Source organism: Euprymna scolopes, chromosome 45 (assembly GCF_053919585.1).
Source record: "Euprymna scolopes isolate OS-2025 chromosome 45, ASM5391958v1, whole genome shotgun sequence".
NCBI lineage: Eukaryota > Metazoa > Mollusca > Cephalopoda > Sepiida > Sepiolidae > Euprymna > Euprymna scolopes.
Genome location: NC_136526.1, coordinates 14739938 through 14763035, shown reverse-complemented (window position 1 = coordinate 14763035; position 23098 = coordinate 14739938). Strand labels below are relative to the sequence as shown.

The following is a 23098-nucleotide window of genomic DNA, read 5'->3' as shown; positions in this document are numbered from 1 at the left end:
ATCGCTCAAGATCGCTGGCTGGAGTGGATCATCCCAACCTGCACCATTCTTCCACATGGACCTGATTAGCACTCTACTGCGGATAGTAACCGGGAGACATAGGGACAACGGATCGAAGACCTTAGCTGACTCTGAAAGAACACCTCTCTTAGTTGTCACGTCAGGATTGCACTTTACCGGAGCGACATACAACTCCTCCGAATGTGGGGAGTATCGGTAGCCCAGTACTCTCTCCCACTCCTCTTCATGGATACTTAGAGTACCATCCTCCTTCATCCTATTGCGGAGCGCCTGACTGTTTGAGTTGCATGACTGGATAATAAAGCCCCCTTCCAGCAAACGCTCTCTAACAAGGGAATACAATGTAGTAAGCTCACTCGCGTCTGCCACGGATGCCACAAGGTTATCCACATAAAACCGGTCCTCCATCATTCTGCGGCAAGCATCTTGAGGGTATTTTGCCGCATGCAATTTTAGGATGCACCCCAACACAAATGGGCTGGAAGTAAACCCGAATATCAAGGTGGTATAGCGGAAGCAGCGCAAACAAATTCCTTGTTTAAGAAAAAAGCAAAACCGGTTCCTATCCGCCTCCAGCTTAAGCCGAATCATTAGGAAGGCTCGGCGAATGTCTGCTAGTAGCACATAATTGTTGGCTCTAAAGGCCAGCAACAACTTTAAGATGTCCCCTGTTAAGTTAACGCCAGAATATGCTGCTTCGTTCAGCGATAATCCATCTCCTGTCTTCAAACTACAGTTGAACACTGGTCTTATCCTGGTAGTTGCCGTAGGGTCCGACTTGAAAACTGGTCTATGTGGTATCCACACATATTTGTCGAACTCCTGAGGGGAGACAAAAATCTCTTCAATTATACCGTCCTCCTGTTGCTGACGAAACACCTCCAAATATTCATCATATATTTTTCTTTTAGTCAAGTTTGCTGCCACCCGGTCTAAAACATGCAAGGAAGTTGCATGATTAGAGGGGACTCTGGCTAATCTATCGTGATGCCAGGGGAGCTCCACATAATAGCTTTCATCCCGAAGCTCTACCGTTTCCTCAAATCGCTTCATCTGAACTTTATCGTAATCAGAAAAGACCTCCTGACTGGGAAGCCCCAGAGATTCCAACGTAAACATTTGTTCTAGTCCTCTTTGTACCATACTGTCAGGAAAGCACTCCGCCATAGGATCCAGGTATGTTGATTGTGTTTCAAGGACAAAACATAAATGTGATGAATCGACCTGGGGGGTATGTTCCATTACCGAATTAAACGAGAGGTGAGTAACCTCAGAGAGGGGCTTATCTTCCAAGAAAAAAGAGTCCACTGCTCCAAACGGGACCAATCCAGGCGGGGTTGCAAAGGCCCATCCATTCAAACACGGGATCAGCTTTAATGAGTCCAGGTGTTCAATCAGGTCTAACCCAATTATTCCCTTGATCGGTATTAAATCCTTTCCGGTCTCAAACTGGCCGGCCAAAGCATATTTTGCATCCTGAAAGACACGCAATAGAGATTCCAGGTTGGCCACTCGAACCGACAAGTCCATACCATCGGCTACCAAGACAGGAGATGTCACTGTCCTTCCAGAACCCAAGTCAACTCCCAGGACTACCTCTGTGAACCCACGCTGACACTCACCTAGAAAGGTAGACAATCTCAGCTGACAATTGACACCAAGGGTTTCGATTGGGCACAAAGTTCTCAGTACATCTGCCGCCAGATATGTCCGCCCGCTACCCGTGTCCAGTAGGCAATTCACTGACACTGTCTTTGGTCCACAAGAGAATGTAACTGAGAGAATGGGTGGCAACGTGCGGGAATACCCGGTTGAAGTTGCATTGTTCACATCCACATGAAAAGAAGGAGTAATAGCGTTCCCCCTACCAAACTTTTGAGACGTATTCTGTCTTACTGTTGATGTAAATGCAGTGGAGACACCGCCCTTAATCTGCAATCTCTTTATTGCTTCTCCAGTTAGTCTCAATATGGAGGACAAAGGTGGCACCCGTCTATTTGTTAGCGCTATTATCTCGCCTTTCAGTTCGAGAGGAAATTTCCTAAACAGAATCTTAGCCATCAGTCTGGCTCCGCCAGAATCGTCCACAGAAAAGTCACACGAAAAGGAATTCCCCAGCTCTTCCAACAGCGATGCCGTCCTGGAAACGAAGTCCCCCAGCTCAAAAAGGGCTCCACCTTTCTTTGGTACATAGTCCAGAATATCCTGGAATATTTGGTTAATGATTTCATCCAGGTCCAGATACTCCCTCTTCAGTATAGCCATGGCTTGCTGGTAATTGGTGTCAGTGCAACTCAGGTGATTTACCAGCCTCAAGGCTCTGTCTGAGAGTGAACACTTCAAGAAGTTCAACCTCTCGGCATCATTGGCCATGCCGATCACGCAGTTCTCAAACCTAGTCAAGAAGTTTCTGAAACTCATGCGGTCGGACTCCATTTCCTGTCCGCTAAATGTAGGCCCTGTGATCTGTATACGTGGGGGTTTAACAATGAAGGAAGAACCTCTCCCGGTAGTTGCAGAAGCCCTTGAGAACTCAAAGGCAGATTCTGAGTAAGGGCTGGGCTCTGGCTGTCGGTATGCTTGATCCAAATCGCCCAAGTCTTCATAATAATCCTTTAGTTGAGGCAGCCAAGCACCCTCAATCTCGGCAGGTGTACTCTCATCAAAGGAGCCTAACTCCAGCTGTGTGATACAAGTCTCTAACTCGACAATGAATTGTCGAATCTCCGTCCTTAAGAATGAGTACGCCGATGGCCTAACTCCATCACGACACATCTTCAGTCGTCCCTGAATCTTCTGAGTCAATGACTCCCTTCTGCGTAGGAGCTGCTCTTTCGTGACGTTCATGACAGTAGTTAACCGACGAAAGAGTAAGCAGCAAATCCTTTGCAAGATGTGGAAAAAAAAACTATTTAGAGGGTAAAGTAGATTACCCGGTGATAGCGTAAGCTCCGAGGGGTTGCAAAGGATGCCCTAAGCGACCCCCCCCCTACTGGGTCGAGTAACAAGTTTTGTAGTACGGCGAGCAGCGAGTAACTAATTTGTGCCAACCGTTCACCAATAAGTCGTTAACAGAACTGGTGCTAGTCAGAGACACAATTCTTTTATAACAGAAGAATAGTGCCTCCCCCTACTCCTCCAAGTCTATAAGAGACTCGTTCTCTCAACCACTCAGATTAGAATTCCGCCCTCGAGGCCGGCGCCACCAAGTAAGCAATCTCCTTTTTTTATTTTTATTTTTATTTTTATTTTCTCACACATTTGTTTAAATAGACTCTCCATATCTACAAGCTTATAACAATATGAAAATGTAATTTCAAACCCTAATTTTTATGTCAATAAAATGAGCAAAGACCAAATTTTAAAATCATAAAAGGTTTAATCGAAAAATATACAAATTTTTTTTTTTTTTTTTTTTCATCGGTTTTCTTTCAAAAAAATTTCACGAAAATCAACAAATTTAACTTTGTCGAAATCTAATAAATATATATAATTGCCAAAAAATCATTTACCTGTTCAAAATTACTAAGCTATGGGTACTTCTATTCTTCATGTATAAGAATTTGTCCATATTTATATATTATATTCCATGTATTTTTTTAAATAAAAGAATTTTTAAACCAAGAGTCGTGGAAAAATGTCTTTTCGACAATTGTTTATCCGCCATTAGCGAAACCGGATGTTCGTCGATTTGTCATACATGGAAGCATCAAAGTGACAAAAATAATTATTTATGCCATGCAGCCTTATCTCCCTTTTGTATTTTTGACATATTTCATTTCAATTATAAAGTGGTCAGTATGTGCTACCATATTTGCAAAATAATAACATTTCATTCATGGATTTTAGCAGATTACTAAAAATTCACTCTACCAAATTTCCATTTTTTTTTTATTCTCTTAAAGAAATACATGAATTTTTGATTTAATATATTTTAATTCTTTATCGAGTGAATCTTTTTTTTTTAAATATCTAAAAAAAAAACAAAAAAAAAAATAAAACATTGAATGAAATAGAAAAAATTGTCATCAGCGTCCAATATTTACTTGACAATCTAAGCATAACTGTTGGAATTAGCATACCGACGAGTAGGGGGGAGGGGAAGAAAAGATGGTTTAAGTCTTGCAACGAAATGTCGATGTTGCTTACAAGCAGTCTTTCCTTGTAAGAGTAACAAATGGGTAACGATGGTCGAAGTGTAATTTGTCTAAAAGACTACAACAACTACCACAACAGTAGAGCGGCCACCCCTTTTTATCTACTCCAACTCTCAGTCAACGAGATTCATGCGTGACTGAAATGTCTATTTAACTTGTAAGGAATAGGTTCTTTGATTAACTGACCACCGGCCGTGTTGGTCACAGCTACCAGCACTCCTTTCTTCCCCACCGACCTACCCTCGGCAAGTCAACCAATTCAAAATTCTCACATAACATAAGCTTCCACTTAAAAAAAAAATCAACGTGGTTTTAGGTTTTACACTTTGGTAAATTTCCAAAAAACACTTTTTTATTGTTTTAAATTAGAATATTTTATTTATTGATCTTTTATCTTCAATTTGTGATATATAAAACTTTGGCGAGTAAATTAATTAAATTTTAATAGACATTTCAAAATGGGGGGGGGGTGAATTTAACAAAAAACGTTTATCTAAAATATTATATTTGGTTTATTGGAAAGAGTATAAAATTTCACATTGACCTGAAAATATCGTAAAAATTGAACCAATAGAAAAATTTTGATCGATTTTTTAAGTTTAAAAATTGAAAAGTATTTAACTCGTAAAAATCAATTGATTTCATTACGTAAAAAAAAATGGCTGCATGAAGGCGCACTGGCACTTTGTAAACACTGTTTTTTTTTTTTTAAATAAAAAATATTTCTATTATTTTTTTAAACAATTTTAATAGTTTATTTTTGAAGTTTATTCCATAAAGAAATAAACAACCCACTTTAAAAAGAGAAATTATGAGTTTTTATATTTTATTCGCAGTTTTGTGTTGGGGGTGTCAAAAATTCCTACAAAAATTCTGATACACCTAAAGCACCAATTATTTATAGTTAAAAGTAATTTTTAAGGAAAATTGAGAGAAAGGGCATTTTCCTTATGTATGAACACCTTGAAGATTGCTAATACAGGGCATACTTATCTCCCTTTTCGTCACTTTAATTGCTGACATTTTTGTTTTAGCCGATAGCGATAAACTTTTTTTTTTTTTTTTTTTTTTTTTTACTAAAAACACAAAAGCGGTTGTTCTACGCGATAAATTTTCGTTATTTTTGGATATATTACTATTTTCGACATGGCAAGTAAGTACTATTGTTTTGCCTTAAAACCACATATTAAAAAAAAAAAAATCGATCTATCGACTCTATCTTAACCAAACACCGGAAAAATACGAGAGGGAAAAAGATACAACAGCAGTTTTGTGTTAGAGGTGTCAAAAATTTCCCCCAAATTCTGATACACCTACTGCCTCACTATCTGCCCTGACAAACTGGGTAACCGTTATCCTTGATAAAATGTGATTTGCTAGTACGAAAGCTATTAGAAAAAAATTCAAAATAAAAGAAATTTAAATGTTCGAATGGCAGTATAATGAAGATTAGACACCTCCAAAATTCACCACAGAATTACCTCCCCCCATATGTAAAACGATGTAACTTTATTATAAATTAATATTATCAATATAACTTTTGTGCCATTTAAAAGAAGAAAGGCAAAATAAACTAGTAATAACGTTTTAAAATTTTTTTCATTGAACGAAAATAATTAAATTGCAAAATGAAAATCATGTTTACATAATTGGCGCTTTAAAATAACATTCCCATGTAGTAAGCATTTCGAATGTGAAAACATACCCATGTTTAATAAATCTAGCAAAAATCAACTAATGGTCAGATTTTCATTAAATTTTCGATACTTGTCCATTTTAGAATGAAATTGCATATAAAATGCAGTTTCCGTAAAATATATGAGCGGGAAATATTTTTTTAGTGCGTGTCTCCCACCCACCCCATTTATTTTTTTGAAATTCGAACAAAATATATTTAAATCTATCCAAATTTCTATTTATTATGAAACATAGGAGTTCAATAAGTAAAAACTTTATTTTTTAAAAGTTTAAATACACATATTGAACAAAAATTTACCTTGAAGTTGTAATAAAAAATTGATATAAACTTAATGTTTTTTGTTTTTTTTAATGGCATTTTTTCTAATTAATATATACTGTAATCAGTTGAATTGCCAAGAAAAAGTAACTTCTTAAAAATTAAATAATTTTTAAAAGATTAAAACTATTAAAATTCCATTATTTCAAAGTGTCCGCTACAACATAAATTTTTTAATTGTGGGAAAATTTTTTTTTAAAATATGAAGTTATAATATAAACATGACTCTTGCTACCTATTTTATGGCCAGATTAAAACCGATTAAAAATTAATATTGCGTTAAAATCCAGTTTTTGTACATGCATTGCAATAGGTGTATCAGATTTTTGGGTGAATTTTTGACACCCCTAACACGAAATTGCGAATAAAATATAAAAAACTCATAATTTCTCTTTTAAAAGTGGGTTGTTCATTTTCTTTATAGATTATACTTCCAAAATAAACTATTAAAGTTGTATAAAAAGTAATAGAAATATTTTTTGTTTTTTAAAAAACAGTAATGAAATCAATTGAATTTTACAAATTAAGTATTTTTCAATTTAAAAATCTATCCAAATTTTTCTATTGATTCAATTTTTACAATATTTTCAGGGTCAATGTAAAATTTTATGCTCATTCCGATAAACCGAATATAATATTTTAGACAAACGTTTTTTTTTTTAATTCACGCCCCCCCCATTTTGAAATATCTATTAAAAAGTAAATAATTCATTTACTCACCAAAGTTTTATATATCACAAATTGAAGATAAAAGATCAATAAATAATATATTCAAATTTGAAACTAAAAAAAGTGTTTTTTAGAAATTTACCTGTAAAGTCAGAAGTTTAAAACCTTTTTTTTTTTTTTTACTGAAACTTTGGTCCTTGCTCCTTTAATTGAAAAAAAAAAAAATTAGGATTTGAATTACATTTTTCGAGTAGTTATAAGCTTGGAAAGACAGGGGGTCGAATTATTCAATATATTTCACGCATTCATAAGATCAGTTTCTGACACACCTACGTGATATTCTTGTATGTCTTGTTTCATGAAATAAAACACGGAAGCATAGACGCAACAAAAATTAACTGGTTGATTGAAAACATTCACTTCATTCGCGGTTAAAACTCTACAGCTTAACTCGATTATTCTGTTAGTGTTTACTAAAAAGTAAGCAAATTATCTGTTAAAAAAGTAAGTTGTTAAATTATTTTTATAAAATTTTTTTCTTGGTTTTTGCGTTTAATTTTAAAGTTTATTAAACTTTTTTTTTTTTTTCAATTTTAGATACTTTAAAAACTTCTTTCATAAACGTTTGTTTTTAATTTTCGTAGTAATGAAGTGGTCGCATGCACCAAACTGGTAAAAGGGAAAATTATTCCCAAGTAGCATTCAGGGGGAAAAAATGGTCTTTCGTATAAATAATTTAAATTGTTCCAAAGTATCGAAAACTTAAATAAACAAATAACATGTAGTGAACTAACAAACTATTTTATTGTCACTTTTACTATTCCGTAGATGTCAAAAAAGTCACGTAACATTTTATTTTTGTGTTATGTTTTCTACCCCTACTGAAAAAAAAACTTATTTTACTTAATTATTTCTAACAATAATAGTAAATCTTTTTTTTACATTTCGATAATTTTATCTTTAAGTGAACTATTTGAATGTAAAATAAATTCATATTAAATTACAGTAGTAAATAATAGTTTTAAAAAAAAATCGTTTGCCGTGGCTCACATCAAGCACATCAATTGATGACGTCACCAGATCATGTGTACATTTTGGAAAAGTTCACATAAAAATGGTAGTGCCGAAAGAGCCCTATTAGAATTGTCTGATCTATTCCCTGCTTCCTTTGTTCCAGCTCGTTTGACTCCTTGGTCTAGCGGTCTTCATCAATTATCTGTTTTAATACCCCATTATTCTAGTAACTTCTTTTAGTCAATGTCAAGTGTCTTTCCAACTCCTCAAAAAACTTTAAAATGACGACTTTTAAAGGTTTGGGTGATGCTGAAAACGAATATCGCATTTAAATTTGGGGCAGATAAGTAGTTTTCAAGATATAAAGAAATTACTTTTCCAAAGAGTGGGGGATCACTTTCCTATATAAATTTAATGTAAAATGAGCATCCACTTTTTAACCACCTATCATGAGACAAATTTAACTGATATTCGTTTTCAGCATCCCTGAAAACTGGCGCTGTTTTTTTTTGTTTTTTTTTATTACTAAAGATATTCGTTCATTTTTTCATAAGTTAGGACGCTAATAATGGTGTCAGTAAGCTTACATGAGCGGTTTGTTTTTTGTTCGTTTTTATTTTGTTTTTATTATTTTTTTTTGAGGTGGGTATTCAGTTTTATAGGACTTGTGTAGTTGTTAACAGGTGCTTCTGCAGTTTAATATTTCACAAAAATTCTGTTTACATTAGGGGGCGGTGGAGGGGCGCGTGGTGTTGTGCCGGCCGCCACAACACCACCCGCCCCTCCATCAACCCCTAATGTAAACAGAATTTTTGTGAAATATTAAACTGCAGAAGCACCTGTTAACAACTATACAAGTTCTATAATGAAAAAAGAACGAAAAGCCATAGTATGTTTTTGTAAACTTACTGACAGCATAATTAGCGTCCTAAATTATGAGATGAAAAAATGAACGAATCTCTTAGTAAAAAAGAAAAACAGCGCCGGTTTTCGTAGGTGCTGAACACAAATATCACGGTTAGATTTGTTTTGATATGAAGAAATTACTAGGTGGCCAGAAAGTGGGTGCTCATTTTACGTTAAACGTATGTAGGAAAGAAATCCCCCACTTCTTGAAAAAGTAATTTTTTCATATCATGAAAACTACTTATCTGCCCCAAATTTAAATGTGATCTTCATTTTCAGCACCACCAAAAACCTTTAAAAGTCGTCATTTTAAAGTTTCTTGAGGATTTGGAAAGAAACTTGACATTGACCCTTTTTTCCAAGGACTGCGAAATTGTGGAACTCTCTTTCTGCTTATTGTTTTCCTTCTACCTACAGCCTTTGTCTTTTCAGAGCTAAGCTTAATAGGTATCTCTTGTCTTTCATTCTTTTGTTCTAGCTAGTGCCTTACATCAAGTAGCTTCATGCCATGTCTTGAGCGATTTCCATGAAAAACAAACAAAAAAATCTTATCCTGCCTTAAAGTTCAAAATAGACTTCGTAGCCTAGTGGAGGATACCCTTTTCTCTTTCCCACAGAAGAGACGTTGCGAGTCTGTCTCTGCTTTATCGTTATTTTCATGACAAGTGCTCGTTTGAGCTCCAATCTCTGGTCCCTCCTTGCCAAACTTTCACGAAAAACACTCATCTAGTGGAAATTTGGTAAATTGGATTACTTAAGGGGATGGCTCATCAAGAACTTGTTTACATTGGACTTGAAGACAACCATATTGTAGTCAGCTGGAAAGCAGGAAAACAAGAGTTCCACAGGTGTACAGTTCTAACAAAGAAGCTTTGTTCATAAAATCTATGTTTAGGTTTAGGCACAGATAAAGAGTGGGGGAAATTATTAATAGTGGTTTTAGCTAGACGAGTGTTTTGCAGTTCGTTCATTCATTTCAAATACGCCCCCGTCTTATAAAATAACCTACTGTTAATTTTATATATCGGACTTTTCTGCTTGTGCAATAATAAAACTTCTCAAATGCACTTGTGATGTTAGGTTGTATAAACATGTTAACTTTAGTCAAAATCAAACTTCTTTCTTTAATCAGATTTTTTTTGATTATGGATTTTCAATACTTATAAGACACATTCTGATATAAAAATCTACATAAGAACACTCCCAGACACATTAACATGTGTAAAAAATTTTAAAATATCAGCCCAACCGTTTTGGAGTTCATTGGAAACAAAAACACACAAATAATTAAAACAATTTTCATAAACCATTCTAACAACTTCTTTTGCAGCGATGCCAGCAAATATCTTGTTACATTCCTGGAAGGGGTCCCTCCAGATCAAAGAATACAGTGCATTGACAAATTGCTGGAGATTATCCAGAAACAACCTTGTAAGTATTAATATAATAATTGCCCATGTGTGTCGAGGTATGTGTAAAGGGGTTGGTTGAGCAACCAAAGTCCTAAAAAGAAAAAAAAAACTGAATTAAAACAACTCAAAATAGCGAGTTACCCATGCAAGTGCAAAAAAAAAACAAAAAAACTAATTAGGATTGGTACGCAGTCTCGAACCCGTAGCACGCAAGAGGAAAAGGAAGTGAAAAAAGCAAACGGTTCTATCGATGCGGCCACCTCGATTGTGACATCATGTATGTTCGAGATAGCCTGTTTTATGCGATGTCATTCACGTGAGACTTGAATGACTTGCAAAAAATATCGACAAAAAAAGTGATCCCCCTTCTTTGAAAAAAATGGCCCAGTTGACGGTAAAAGAATGAATGTTTATGGCCAATTTTGGGATATTATTCGTCCGGTCGCGTGTGTTGAAAGTTTTAGAAAGACCTACAAACATGCATACACATAAACAGACGTTTGAGATTTATATAATAGGAGATAAAGAATAAGAGAAGTTAAATATCAGCGCCAAAACAGCTGAGAGCATCACTTTTATTACCCCTCGCAGGGATTTACATTGCGAGTGAAACAGTCGCATATGCGAGTAATTTTTCAAAGTGGCGACTAGAAATAATGAAACGCTTATCTTTTGCCGATTGTATTTCTTTCACTGACAATCTTCCACAGCTTGCTACTGAGTAAAAAATTATCTTTTCAACTTTTTTTTTTTTTTTTTTTTAATAAAACAAAGTTTATTTAAATAATAAAAGTTTAATAGAACAATATGCTCTTTTTTTTTTTTTTTTTTTTTTAACGAAGGCTCTTTAAAAAAATATCTGAAGAAACTAGAATGTTTATACCTTCAAGTATCAACGTAAAATTTGTTTATTTAGAATTACATTTATTTAAAAAAAAAATCACTTAAGACAAGGCATGGAGCTACTTGATGTAAGGAACTAACTAGAATAAAAGAATGAAAGACAGGAGATGCCTATTGAGCTTAGTTTTTTTTTTTTTTACACAGGAGTCACCACTTATCAAGGCCAAGAGGCCACTCAAGGATAAGGGTTAATGAGTGTACGGAAGTCAATAAGATAATATAGTAATTGTTAGTGGAAATTTGGTAAATTGGATTACTTAAGGGGACGGCTCATCAAGAACTTGCTTACATTGGACTTGAAGATGACCAAATTGTAGTCAGTTGGAAAGTAAGAAAACAGAAGAGAGTTCCACAGGTGTGCAGTTCTAAGAAAGAAGCTTTGTTCATGGAATCTATGTTAAGGTTTAGGCACAGATAAAGAGTGGGGGGAAATTATTGATAGTGTTTTTTTTTTTTTTTTTTTACATAGGCATCACCACTTATCAAGGCCAAGAGGCCACTCAAGGATAAGGGTTAAAGAGTGTACAGTAGACAGTGGACAATATAGTAATCATTAGTAATGAAAATTTGGTAAATTTGATAACTCATATAGAATGGCTCATCAAGAACTTATTTACGCTAGACTTGAACACAACCATATTGTCGTCAGCTGGAAAGCAGGAAAACGGAAGACAATTCCACAGGCATGCAGTTCTAAGAAAGAAGCTTTGTTCATGGAATCTACGTTTAGGTTTAGGCACAGATAAAGAGTGGGGGGAATTATTGATAGTGTTTACAGCTAGACGAGTGTTTCTTGTGAAAGTTTGGCGAGGGGGACCATAGATTGAAGCTCAGTTGAACACCTTCCATGAAAATAACGATACATCAGAGACAAACTCGCAACATCTCTTCTGTGAGATAGAGGTTGCAAGGAAGAGAAAAAGATATCTCCTACGAGGCTACGAAGTCTTACGAGGCTACGAAGTCTATTTTGAACTCTATCAAGGCAAGACAAGTCCTTTCTAGCAGCTCCTGCCCAGATGTGGCAACAATATTCTAAAAGGACTAAGGCTGTAGGTAGAAGGAAAACAATAAGCCGGAAGAGAGTTCCACAACTATTCAGTCCTTGGAAAGAAGTTACTTAGAATGAGGTATTAAAACAGATAATTGATGAAGACCGCTAGACCAAGGAGTTAAATGAACTGGAACAAACGAAGCAGGAAATAAATCAGACAATTCTAATAGAGTTCTACATTGCGAGTGAAACAGTTGCATTTGCAAGTGACTTTTCAAAGTGGCGACTAGAAATAATGAAATGCTTATCTTTTGGTGATTGTATTTCGTTCACCGACAATCTTCCAAAGCTCATTATTGAATATAAAATATCTTTTCAACTTTTTTTTTTTTTTTTTTTTATAAAACAAAGTTAAATTATTTAAACAATAAAAGTTTAATTGAGCAATATACTCTTTTGTTTTAATGAGGGCTGTTTAAAAAAATATCTGAAGAAATTAAAATGTTTATACCTTCAAGTATCAACATAAAATTTGTTGTATATTTAGAATTACACTTATTAAAAAAATACGGAAAAAACTTTATGTACATACTCATCACAGAACTAAGATGTCATCTATATATATATAAAAGCGAAAATGTATGTATGTATGTATATACGCTTTTCCTCGATGTCCACAAAAGGCTTCTTTCAGAGAAGCGCTTGCTCGGTTCACAACTTCTTAAAACTTTTTATATCATCTATAAATTGTAATATCTCAGAGTTACCCACGGAGCTCGCCTGTCTATTTAATTTTATTGACTTTCAAACGTTAATTATTCCACATTTCCCGCATCGGCACGCGTTACATTCGGTTTTCGGTATAAAAAAAAGCGAAACTCGACTCTAATCACAGGCCGAAAGCCAGGTGTCTCAAGAGAGCTAAGTAACGTTTGTTCAATGTCGACTTCGTCATATCAGACTATAGCTTTCATTTCGCTCCTCCTAATAAACAGGGAGAACGTTTTTAAAAACAAACAAACCGATTTATTCACCTCATTCAAAACTGTCCCGCACAAAATGCTTACTGCTGAATACCTATCGCCGTCACGGCGATCAAAAATGCGCACCTGTTTTTTTGGTTTTTTTTTTAACACTTTACTATTTTCCAACTCCGCGTCATGAAGGCTTCGTTTTTTTTTTCACGGGCACCTGTTTTTTTTCACATACCCCGAAAAACACCCGGGCAACGCCGGGTATCCCTCGCTAGTATTCTAAAAATCATGTAGGTTTGGCTAGTAAACGAAAATATTTAGTTGTCAAAGGTCAACTAAAGATAAATTTGTCCATAGAGCACTGCCCCTTGATTCATTTAAGCTTCACACGAGAAAACTTTGCCCTCTATGAATGATGTGTGCGTGAGGTCGAATGTTGCCTTTTAACAAGGAGATTAGCCTTTCTTTTTCTCTTGTTTTAAACCAAATCACAGAACGTTGAGAAATAAAATCCCCCTCCCTTTTTCAGCATGAGTATTAGATAAAACCTGATAACTCCCTCTGTATTATCATTGTTAAATTCAATCGCGCGAAATTGAAGTTTGCAGACGACAGTTTGGAAATAAAAAAAGATTAAATTTTTTTTTTTTTTTCATTTAATCAGTCATGGCTTGAAATTTGAAATGAAGACAAGAATATTTTGTTGATAACGAAAATAAGATATTTTATTTAAAGAAGAAAATTTTCCACCCAAAAACTCAGGAGAAAAAAATAAATGCAAAACAAATTCTCGTAAATAAAAAAAAAAAAAACATCCACAGAAAGTCAACATTAATATAGTACATATGAAAGAGTCGACTGTGGAATTTCCTCAGGTCCCGCTAGTAAACACATAAATATTTATTAAAATAAATTCAGTGCTGTCTGGCATTGTAAAATAACATCTACATTTAGAAAAGACAAAATGAGCGTGCGCGTTTTTGTATATCCAAGGAAGGCTTTTTTCGCGGGGCTTCTTGGTGGTGGTGGTGGTGGGGGGTTACTACGTCTTAGAACTTTTTATATACCGTCTAGATTGTAATATCTATGATTTGCAAATGCACGTCGTGTCTAGAGTTATTTACATCGACTTTTACAAAATTCTTGCTATTTCAGCTCCGTTCGTGTGTGTTCGACTTTTTAGTATAAATAAAGTGAAACTAAATTGGAACAATGTCTCTTCCTCGGCTTTCGTGCCGGGGACATCCAGAAAGCGAATCAGCTTTGATCAATGCGATGAAAACCGTGATATCAGACAGTTGCTTTTCATTTGGACACCCCCATTTTTATGGGGAGCGTTTTCCCCCCAACCCAACATCTTGGAGAAACAAAACCAAAAAAACTGCCTCGCAGCCAAACTTAACTGCAGAATTGATGTTTGGCCTCATTAAATTTACGCACCTGACAATTCACTTTTTAATCATTAAATTTCATCCATTCTCATTCTTCTACATTTGTAGCGTCGAGGGAAGTCATCACACTTTTTTTTTTTTCGCTTTCGCCTCAAGGATTCAGGTTCGAACCTGCCTCTCTCCGCAAAATTTGTCAAATATTCGGGCAGCACTGGGCACCCTCGCTAAGAAGTTTTAACACTGTCTGTTTTGCATCATGTTCGTTTTTTTTTTTTTTTTTTTTTTTTTTATCATGTTCGCTGTTTTTTTTTGTTTTTGTTTTTCCGATTTTTTTTTTTTTTTTTTTTTTTTTTTTTTTATAGAAGTCTTAAACTATATCTAGTGGTGAGGCCCCAGCTTGTGGGCTTTGGGGAGTGTGGAGCCACCCTTTAATTACCATTGCTCCCAGGTCCACTCTGACCCAGAGTGGTAGTACCTCCATTTATATAATACTCTGCCTGTTCCTTCCTTCCTTAGTCCATACATTACACTTTGAAAAGGGCCAAATACAGTTTTTGATGGCCAAACTGATTAAAAATAGGCTAAATTTGCGAAATTTGGCTTTAGAAAGGCCAATCCGACAACTCACAACAAGAATATGAAAGTACCCCCCCTCCCCCTCCTTTGATGTAACCTTGTTTTTTAATAACACAGGTAATAATACCTGGTGGACCAATAAATGTGTTACCCTAAAGAAAGCAACACTACAGCTTTATTTTAACCCTTATCCTCGAGTGGCCTCTTGGCCTTGATAAGTGGTGATGCCTATGTAAAAAAAAACAAAACCCTTCCTTGAAAAAAAATCAATTCAGGTAACTTTATTATGTAGTAGAGCTGACATCCATTCAATACAGCCGCATCCAACCTCAATCACCGCTTTGATAGGGTCCGGAACTGTGAGCATGCCTTTTCCACAAGTGCTGATAGGAGTTCAGCGGATGACAGCGATCGGACTGGATTTGGTGTTGTGGGAGGTCATGTTGGTGATGTTCTCGACATATGACCAAACAGAGTAGTTCAGCGGTTTCAGGTTGGGGGAGGACGGGAGGTTAGTGAGAGGTAGAGAAATGTACAAAGTCGTAGCACTCCTTCTGAAGCCTTGTGAGCTGGCATGGAGTCCTGCTGCCACACCCAGTGTCTTCCAGCAGCCACCTGATTGCACCAGGGGATCACCGCACTCTTCAGCACATCCAGATACACTTTGGTGTTGACTTTCAAGCTGACTTTGAAGCTGTGAGGTAGCATGATGTGACTCTCACTTGAAACCACACAACAGATCATAACTGTCGTTGGAAACTTTGTTTTCATCACCCTGGACGCATCTTTGTTATGCGTGGCAATTTAGCGATGCATTTTGAGGATGCTGGCAATGGTCCTGTTGTCATAACTTGGATCAATGGAAAGCATGAGTTGTATAGCAGCACATCTTCGATCTCATTCGTTAAACATTGTGTCATTTTAGACCTGATAGAAGCTCCTATCACTCTTGGGATTTGTACACAATTTGCCAACTAGTAGATGGTTTGCACCAGATAAAAAAAGAAAACCGGTTTTCATCAAACGGAAATGTAATCATGTTGTCTTTTCTAGGGTGACAACTTTATCGTTCCACCCTGTATGATCATTGGTTGTAAGAAAAAACTTTCTTTAACAGTTCTTTATCAAATAAAGAAGTCATTGAAATGGTACGTTAACAAAAGGGAGCATTTGAAAGAAACAGGGCAATAAGAAGAACATTGTCTGGCAATAGGTGCTGGACTGAAGGTGTAAATTAAATCTGATTTTATTATTTGTATTGAACTATGTAGCACAATCACTTTCTGAGTCTTTATTAGTACTTATTAATTCATCTCATTTCAGTCAGTTCGATATTTAAAATACAATGGACACTATTTTAATAGAAATGGTACTAAACTCATATTTGCTGCGTGCTATTTTTTATTTTTATTTTTTGTCCAAAACACAAATTTTTTCTGCTGTCCAGAAGTATATCAGCTTTATCAAAACATATTTGTTGATTCAATATTTTTCTCATTCCGTGGAATTTCCAGGCGTTATTCGTGATACGCAACACAAGTGTGGATCCGTACATCTGTTACAGATGAATTTATCAAAATTCAATTAATGTTTCAATTCCCTTATAAACTGTCATTCTGAGATTGTTATAAGATTGTGCTGGGGGATATTTACGATACAATTCTATAGTTCCTCCTGGCCTGATTTTCACGAAAAGTACTCGTCTATCTGAAACCACTATCAGTAATTTTTCCCTGCTCTTTATCGGTGCCTAAACCTAAACGTAGATTCCATGAACAAAGCTTCTTTCTTAGAACTGCACACTTCTGTTTTTTTACTTTCCAACTAACGACAATATGGTTGTCTTCAAGTCCAATGTAAACAAGTTCTTGATGAGCCGTTCCCCTTAAGTAATCCAATTTACCAAATTTCCACTACTAACGATTACTACGACATGTTCCCATTGACTACTGTGCACTCATTAACCCTTATCCTCGAGTGACCTTCTGGGCCTTGATAAGTGGTGACTCCTTTGTAAAAAAAATATATTTGAAATAAGATTTTTGTTGAAATAAGGACAAAGTGCTGATAATGAACCGAATTTCAGTGGAGGCTTGATCTTGTATAATAGACCTTTTTTTTTTTTTTTTTTTTTACATAAACGTCACCACTTATAAAGGCCGATAGGCCATTCAAGGATAAGGGTTAAAGAGTGTAGAGTAGCCAAAAGGACAATATAGTAATGGAAGTTCGGTAAATTTGTTAACTTAAGTGGAACGGCTCATCAGAAATTTGTTCACATTGGACTTGAAGACAACCATATTATAGAAAGCTGGAAAGCAGGAAAACGGAAGACAATTCCACAGGCGTGCAGTTCTAAGAAAGAAGCTTTGATCATGTAATCTATGTTTAGGTTTTGCAGATATTTTCACTTGTGATTGGATGATTCTAATGTTTCCCAGATTTTGATACAATTACTGATTCTGATTGTTTTTAAATTGATAAATATAGAGGGTTTCTTTTTTTTTTTTTTTTTAGGTGGGGGTTTATTACTATAAAAGCTCATGTAATATGTACCTATCTTTTATCTGGGCATAAAATATGCTTAAATATGATGTTTTAATTTGTCTAGATTTCATATATATTATTATAGAGTCATGATTTTAAAAGTTAAAAAAAAAATGTATTTGAATGCCTTCAGCTAGAATCGAAACCGAAAGCAAAACTGTAGCATTCAAAGCTGGTGACGTTATCACTGTACCAACGTGACACGCATATGAACCGATTAAAAATAAACTAAGATGAACGTAAAAAATGCATAACGGTTGTTTTCAATTTTGATCCCTTAAAAACTATTTTAACCAGCTAAAGACCCACAAAAGAACGATCTACAAAAATGCAATCATTCGAGGCCACTAGTGCCGCTCTGTGACTTTTCGTTTTGGAAGAGATACAGTTTGAAAATATGGAGACAGACAGACATATAGCCTTTTATCTATTAGATTTGTTAAGTAGAAATTATTTATCTATTAGATTTGTTTTTTTTTGTTGTTTTTTTTACAAGGGTGTCACCACTTATCAAGGCCCAGAGGCCACTCGAGGATAAGGGTTAATAGGTATACATTAGTCATTGTGATTTTAGCATAGTAAACAGTGGGAATTTGTAAACTTGGATTACTTAGGGAGACGATTCAATTAGAACTTGTTCACATTGGACTTTTTCTTTTTTTTTTTTTTTTTTTTCATAGGTATCAACTCATTATCAAGGCCAAGAGGCCACTCAAGGATAAGGGTTAAAGAGTGTACAGTAGAAATTGGACAATATAATAATCATTAGTAATGAAAATTTTTTAAGTTTGATAACTTATATGGAACGGCTCATCAAGAACTTATTTACGTTAGACTTGAACACAACCATATTGTAGTCAGCCGGAAAGCAGGAAAACGGAAGACAATTCCACAGGCGTGCAGTTATAATAAAAAAGCTTTGTTCATGGAATCTACGTTTAGGTTTAGGCACAGATAAAGAGTGGGGGGAATTATTGATAGTGTTTACAGCTAGACGAGTGTTTCTTGTGAAAGTTTTGAGAGGGGGGACCATAGATTGAAGCTCAGTCGAACACTTTCCATGAAAATAACGATACATCAGAGACAAACTCGCAACATCTCTTCTGTGAGATAGAGGTTGCAAGGAAGAGAAAAGGACATCTCCTACGAGGCTACGAAGTCTATTTTGAACTCTATCAAGGCAGGCCAAGTCCTTTCTAGCAGCTAATTATTCTAATTCTAATTATTTATCTATTAGATTTGTTAAGTAGAAATTATTTATCTATTAGATTTGTTAAGTAGAAATTATTTATCTATTAGATTTGTTAAGTAGAAATTATTTATCTATTAGATTTGTTAAGTAGAAATTATTTATCTATTAGATTTGTTAAGTAGAAATTATTTATCTATTAGATTTGTTAAGTAGAAATTATTTATCTATTAGATTTGTTAAGTAGAAATTATTTATCTACTAGATTTGTTAAGTAGAAATTATTTATCTATTAGATTTGTTAAGTAGAAATTATTTATCTATTAGATTTGTTAAGTAGAAATTATTTATCTATTAGATTTGTTAAGTAGAAATTATTTATCTACTAGATTTGTTAAGTAGAAATTATTTATCTACTAGATTTGTTAAGTAGAAATTATTTATCTATTAGATTTGTTAAGTAGAAATTATTTATCTATTAGATTTGTTAAGTAGAAATTATTTATCTATTAGATTTGTTAAGTAGAAATTATTTATCTATTAGATTTGTTAAGTAGAAATTATTTATCTATTAGATTTGTTAAGTAGAAATTATTTATCTATTAGATTTGTTAAGTAGAAATTATTTATCTATTAGATTTGTTAAGTAGAAATTATTTATCTATTAGATTTGTTAAGTAGAAATTATTTATCTATTAGATTTGTTAAGTAGAAATTATTTATCTATTAGATTTGTTAAGTAGAAATTATTTATCTATTAGATTTGTTAAGTAGAAATTATTTATCTATTAGATTTGTTAAGTAGAAATTATTTATCTATTAGATTTGTTAAGTAGAAATTATTTATCTACTAGATTTGTTAAGTAGAAATTATTTATCTATTAGATTTGTTAAGTAGAAATTATTTATCTACTAGATTTGTTAAGTAGAAATTATTTATCTACTAGATTTGTTAAGTAGAAATTATTTATCTATTAGATTTGTTAAGTAGAAATTATTTATCTATTAGATTTGTTAAGTAGAAATTATTTATCTATTAGATTTGTTAAGTAGAAATTATTTATCTATTAGATTTGTTAAGTAGAAATTATTTATCTATTAGATTTGTTAAGTAGAAATTATTTATCTATTAGATTTGTTAAGTAGAAATTATTTATCTATTAGATTTGTTAAGTAGAAATTATTTATATATTAGATTTGTTAAGTAGAAATTTTCTAGTTAAATTTGAAAATTTGAAAGCAAATAACCATATTGTAAGTGTTTTCATCATCCTAAATTAAAATCTGAAAGAAAATGTTGGATGCCAAAAATATGCATCCACGAAGATAATTAGTGAAAATAATTTGTATACCGATACCCGATACTGCACCATTCCCACTGGGCACATCGGGCGTCCTTAACGTCGTCGGATTCCACCCGATGTGGCAGGTGTCCTTCGATCGTACCTTGTCTCGTTACAAGATGGCCTGTTGATCATCCTTACCCACTGTGTTTTCATGGTGGGGCGCTTGCCTCTCGATCGAATCGTCTCCTACCCTGTGTAGGTAGTCTCCGGGTACATCAATCACTCCGCTGGTCCTTGCGGCTTGCTGCAAAATGAAGAGTCCTCACCACAGACAAACAGAACTCCGGTTTATAACAATAACAAACTATTTATTGTTTTCATTACTTCATAACAGCTACTGTCTAAATTGAGGTGACTGTCATAGCAGTGAAACGATGTAAGACCAGACCAGTAAAGTCACAGATTTTCCATTAACACAGGCTAGTTAACTTCATAGCATCAGGCCCTGAGGGCTCCTAAATCGGAAGCACTTGACAAGCCCAGCCGTTCAGCTTGCTGGCTACGACTCTTCTCTTTTTAAAATTCCTTTTTCTAAATCCAACCCCTTTTTCCCCATCTCTCCTTCAGAGAGTGGTTACAAACCCCTTTCTTTCTTCCTCTTAGGGCTTACCCTTCGTCTTGTCCACTCAGCACCTCTCTCTTTCCTTTTTATTCTATTAATTTGTACTGAGGTTTTTACTTATCAAATTAGGAGTGATTAATCATTCTAAGTCGAACAATGCTTGGCGGCGACCCCTACCCTTAACCCCCAGCTGTCAGCTAAGATATCTGGGTATCTTCATATCGCTCAACAGAGGGTTTAAAAACAACCTTTTCATTGTTAACAGATATATAACGACAATGAGATAAAAACAATTATTTGTTTTTTCTCTTTCTGACAAAATCCCATAGACATTTCTGCTTTGTCCCAATCAGACATCAACACCCCCCCCCCTCTTCTGCCCTCTCTTCCTCTATTTGAAAAACAAGACCATCTCTTTTGACATGTAGATAATTCCAAATCTGTCTCCATTTTGAGGCAACACAAGATCTGCTTTGCGTCTAACAAGCTTACTATGACACATCGGCGGCTGGTCCTATTTTCCTAGCTAAGGTTTTGCATTTCCCTGCACTCCTTCACACCATCCCGTCCAGTCAAACACCCCCTTCACCGCAATATGCACCTCGTTGCATGCATTCATGACACCATATAGTGTCATAATTTGCATGAGATGCACTTTTGCTGTACTAATACATTTTGGCATTTGTGTATGGGTACAACTTTTTTGGTTTTCAGTTGGGATATTTGGAGAGTGCATAGCAGGGGCAGACAAATGCAATTTCAGGAGCAAATTGAAAATCACACAAGAATAAATGCATATATTTTTGCGTTGTTTTTGAAATAGATTTAAGAAAAGTATAACAACACAAATGTCTATTCTAACAAGCCAAAATTTTAAAATTTTCAAATGCATGTTTTTTTCTTGTTGAGACAGTTTTTGTTACACATTTATTGAGTTAAAGCCAATATGAGAAACTTGTAGCACAAAATAGTTTTCTGACGCTGATGTGCGCTTGTCTGCACTCTCCAAATGTACTAACTAAAAACCAAAAAAAGTTGTACCTTTACACTAATTCCTACATTTTTTTCTTATTCATGATTTTTTTTTTTTGCTCGCAAAACCAGTCATTCTAATGACTTATTAATTCATGTTTCCTAAAATGTAAATATTTTCTCATAATTTTATTTAATGAAGAGAAAATCAAAACTTGGTGGTGGTGGGGGTTTCATAAATGAAATAAAAGGCGATAAAAATTAAAATAATTAAACACATTGGGCTTGACATTTACTCCTGATATAAAATGGAACACGTACATCAAATCTGTTGGCAAGGTTGCTGGAAAAATGGTGGGATCCTTCTATCGATCCAGTAGATATCTACCTGCTGATGCAATTCTCTACCTATATAAGAGCCAGGTACGTCCAAGGATGGAGTAATGCTGTCACATCTGGGCAGGAGTTGCTAGAAAGAACTTATCCTGCCTTGATAGAGTTCAAAATAGACTTTGTAGCCTAGTGGGAGATGCCCATTTCTCTTCCCTGCAACCTCTTTCTCACAGAAGAGATATTGTGAGTCTGTCTCTGTTTTATCGTTATTTTCATGGCAAGTGCTTGTCTGGGCTCCAATCTATGCACCCCCCCCCATGCCAAACTTTCACAAGAAAAACCTTGTCTAGCTGAAAACACTATCAATAATTTCCCCCACTTCTTATCTGTGCTTAAACCTAAAAGTAGATTCCATGAACAAAGTTTCTTAGAACTGCGCACCTGTGGAACTCTCTTCTGTTGACCTTCTTTCCAACTGAATACAATATGACCGTCTTCAAGTCCAATGTAAACAAGTTCTTGATGATCCGATCCCCTTAAGTATTCCAATTTACCAAATTTACACTTCTGACGATTACTATATTGTCCTTTTGACCACTGTACACTGTTTAGCCCTTATCCTCAAGTGGCCTCTGGGCCTTGATAAGTGGTGATTTCCCCTGTTAAAAAAACAAAACCAAAAAAAAAAAAACATCAGCTATTACATAGATTAAAATAGCAATTTTGTACCATAAAGTATGTATGGCAAGGGAGGCAACTCTTAACATTTCTTTCCCTTGCTTCATTTAGTTGGACTTTTAGCATTTATTTACTCGTGTTTCATATTGATGCCTCTCATAACTTAGAAATAATTAATGCTTATTATGTTTAAAAATTATGACGTCTTTATTTCATAATGCATTACAATGTGTGTGTATATATATGTATATAATATATATATATATATATATATAGTAAGTTATGAAAATATGACAATTAAGCTACACAGAATATTCTGTGTAGCTTAATTACCATATATATTTTCATAACTTACTACCTAGCTCTACCTATGTATCGAACACTGTTGAAGTAAATACTGCAAAAATTTACACATAAATCATAAATTATCTTCATAT

At 34.7% G+C, this 23098-nt stretch overlaps 1 protein-coding gene across 1 annotated transcript in view; it reads left to right on the top strand.

Annotated features, from left to right (window-relative positions):
• The window catches only part of LOC145269270 (DNA polymerase epsilon subunit 2-like), a 147996-nt gene that overhangs the window by 6288 nt on the left and 118610 nt on the right, over window positions 1-23098 (top strand). The window contains exon 2 of the mRNA XM_080124947.1: window positions 10115-10215. Within this exon, the coding sequence (XP_079981073.1) occupies window positions 10115-10215 (101 nt within the window). The remainder of the gene's footprint in view (window positions 1-10114; window positions 10216-23098) is intronic.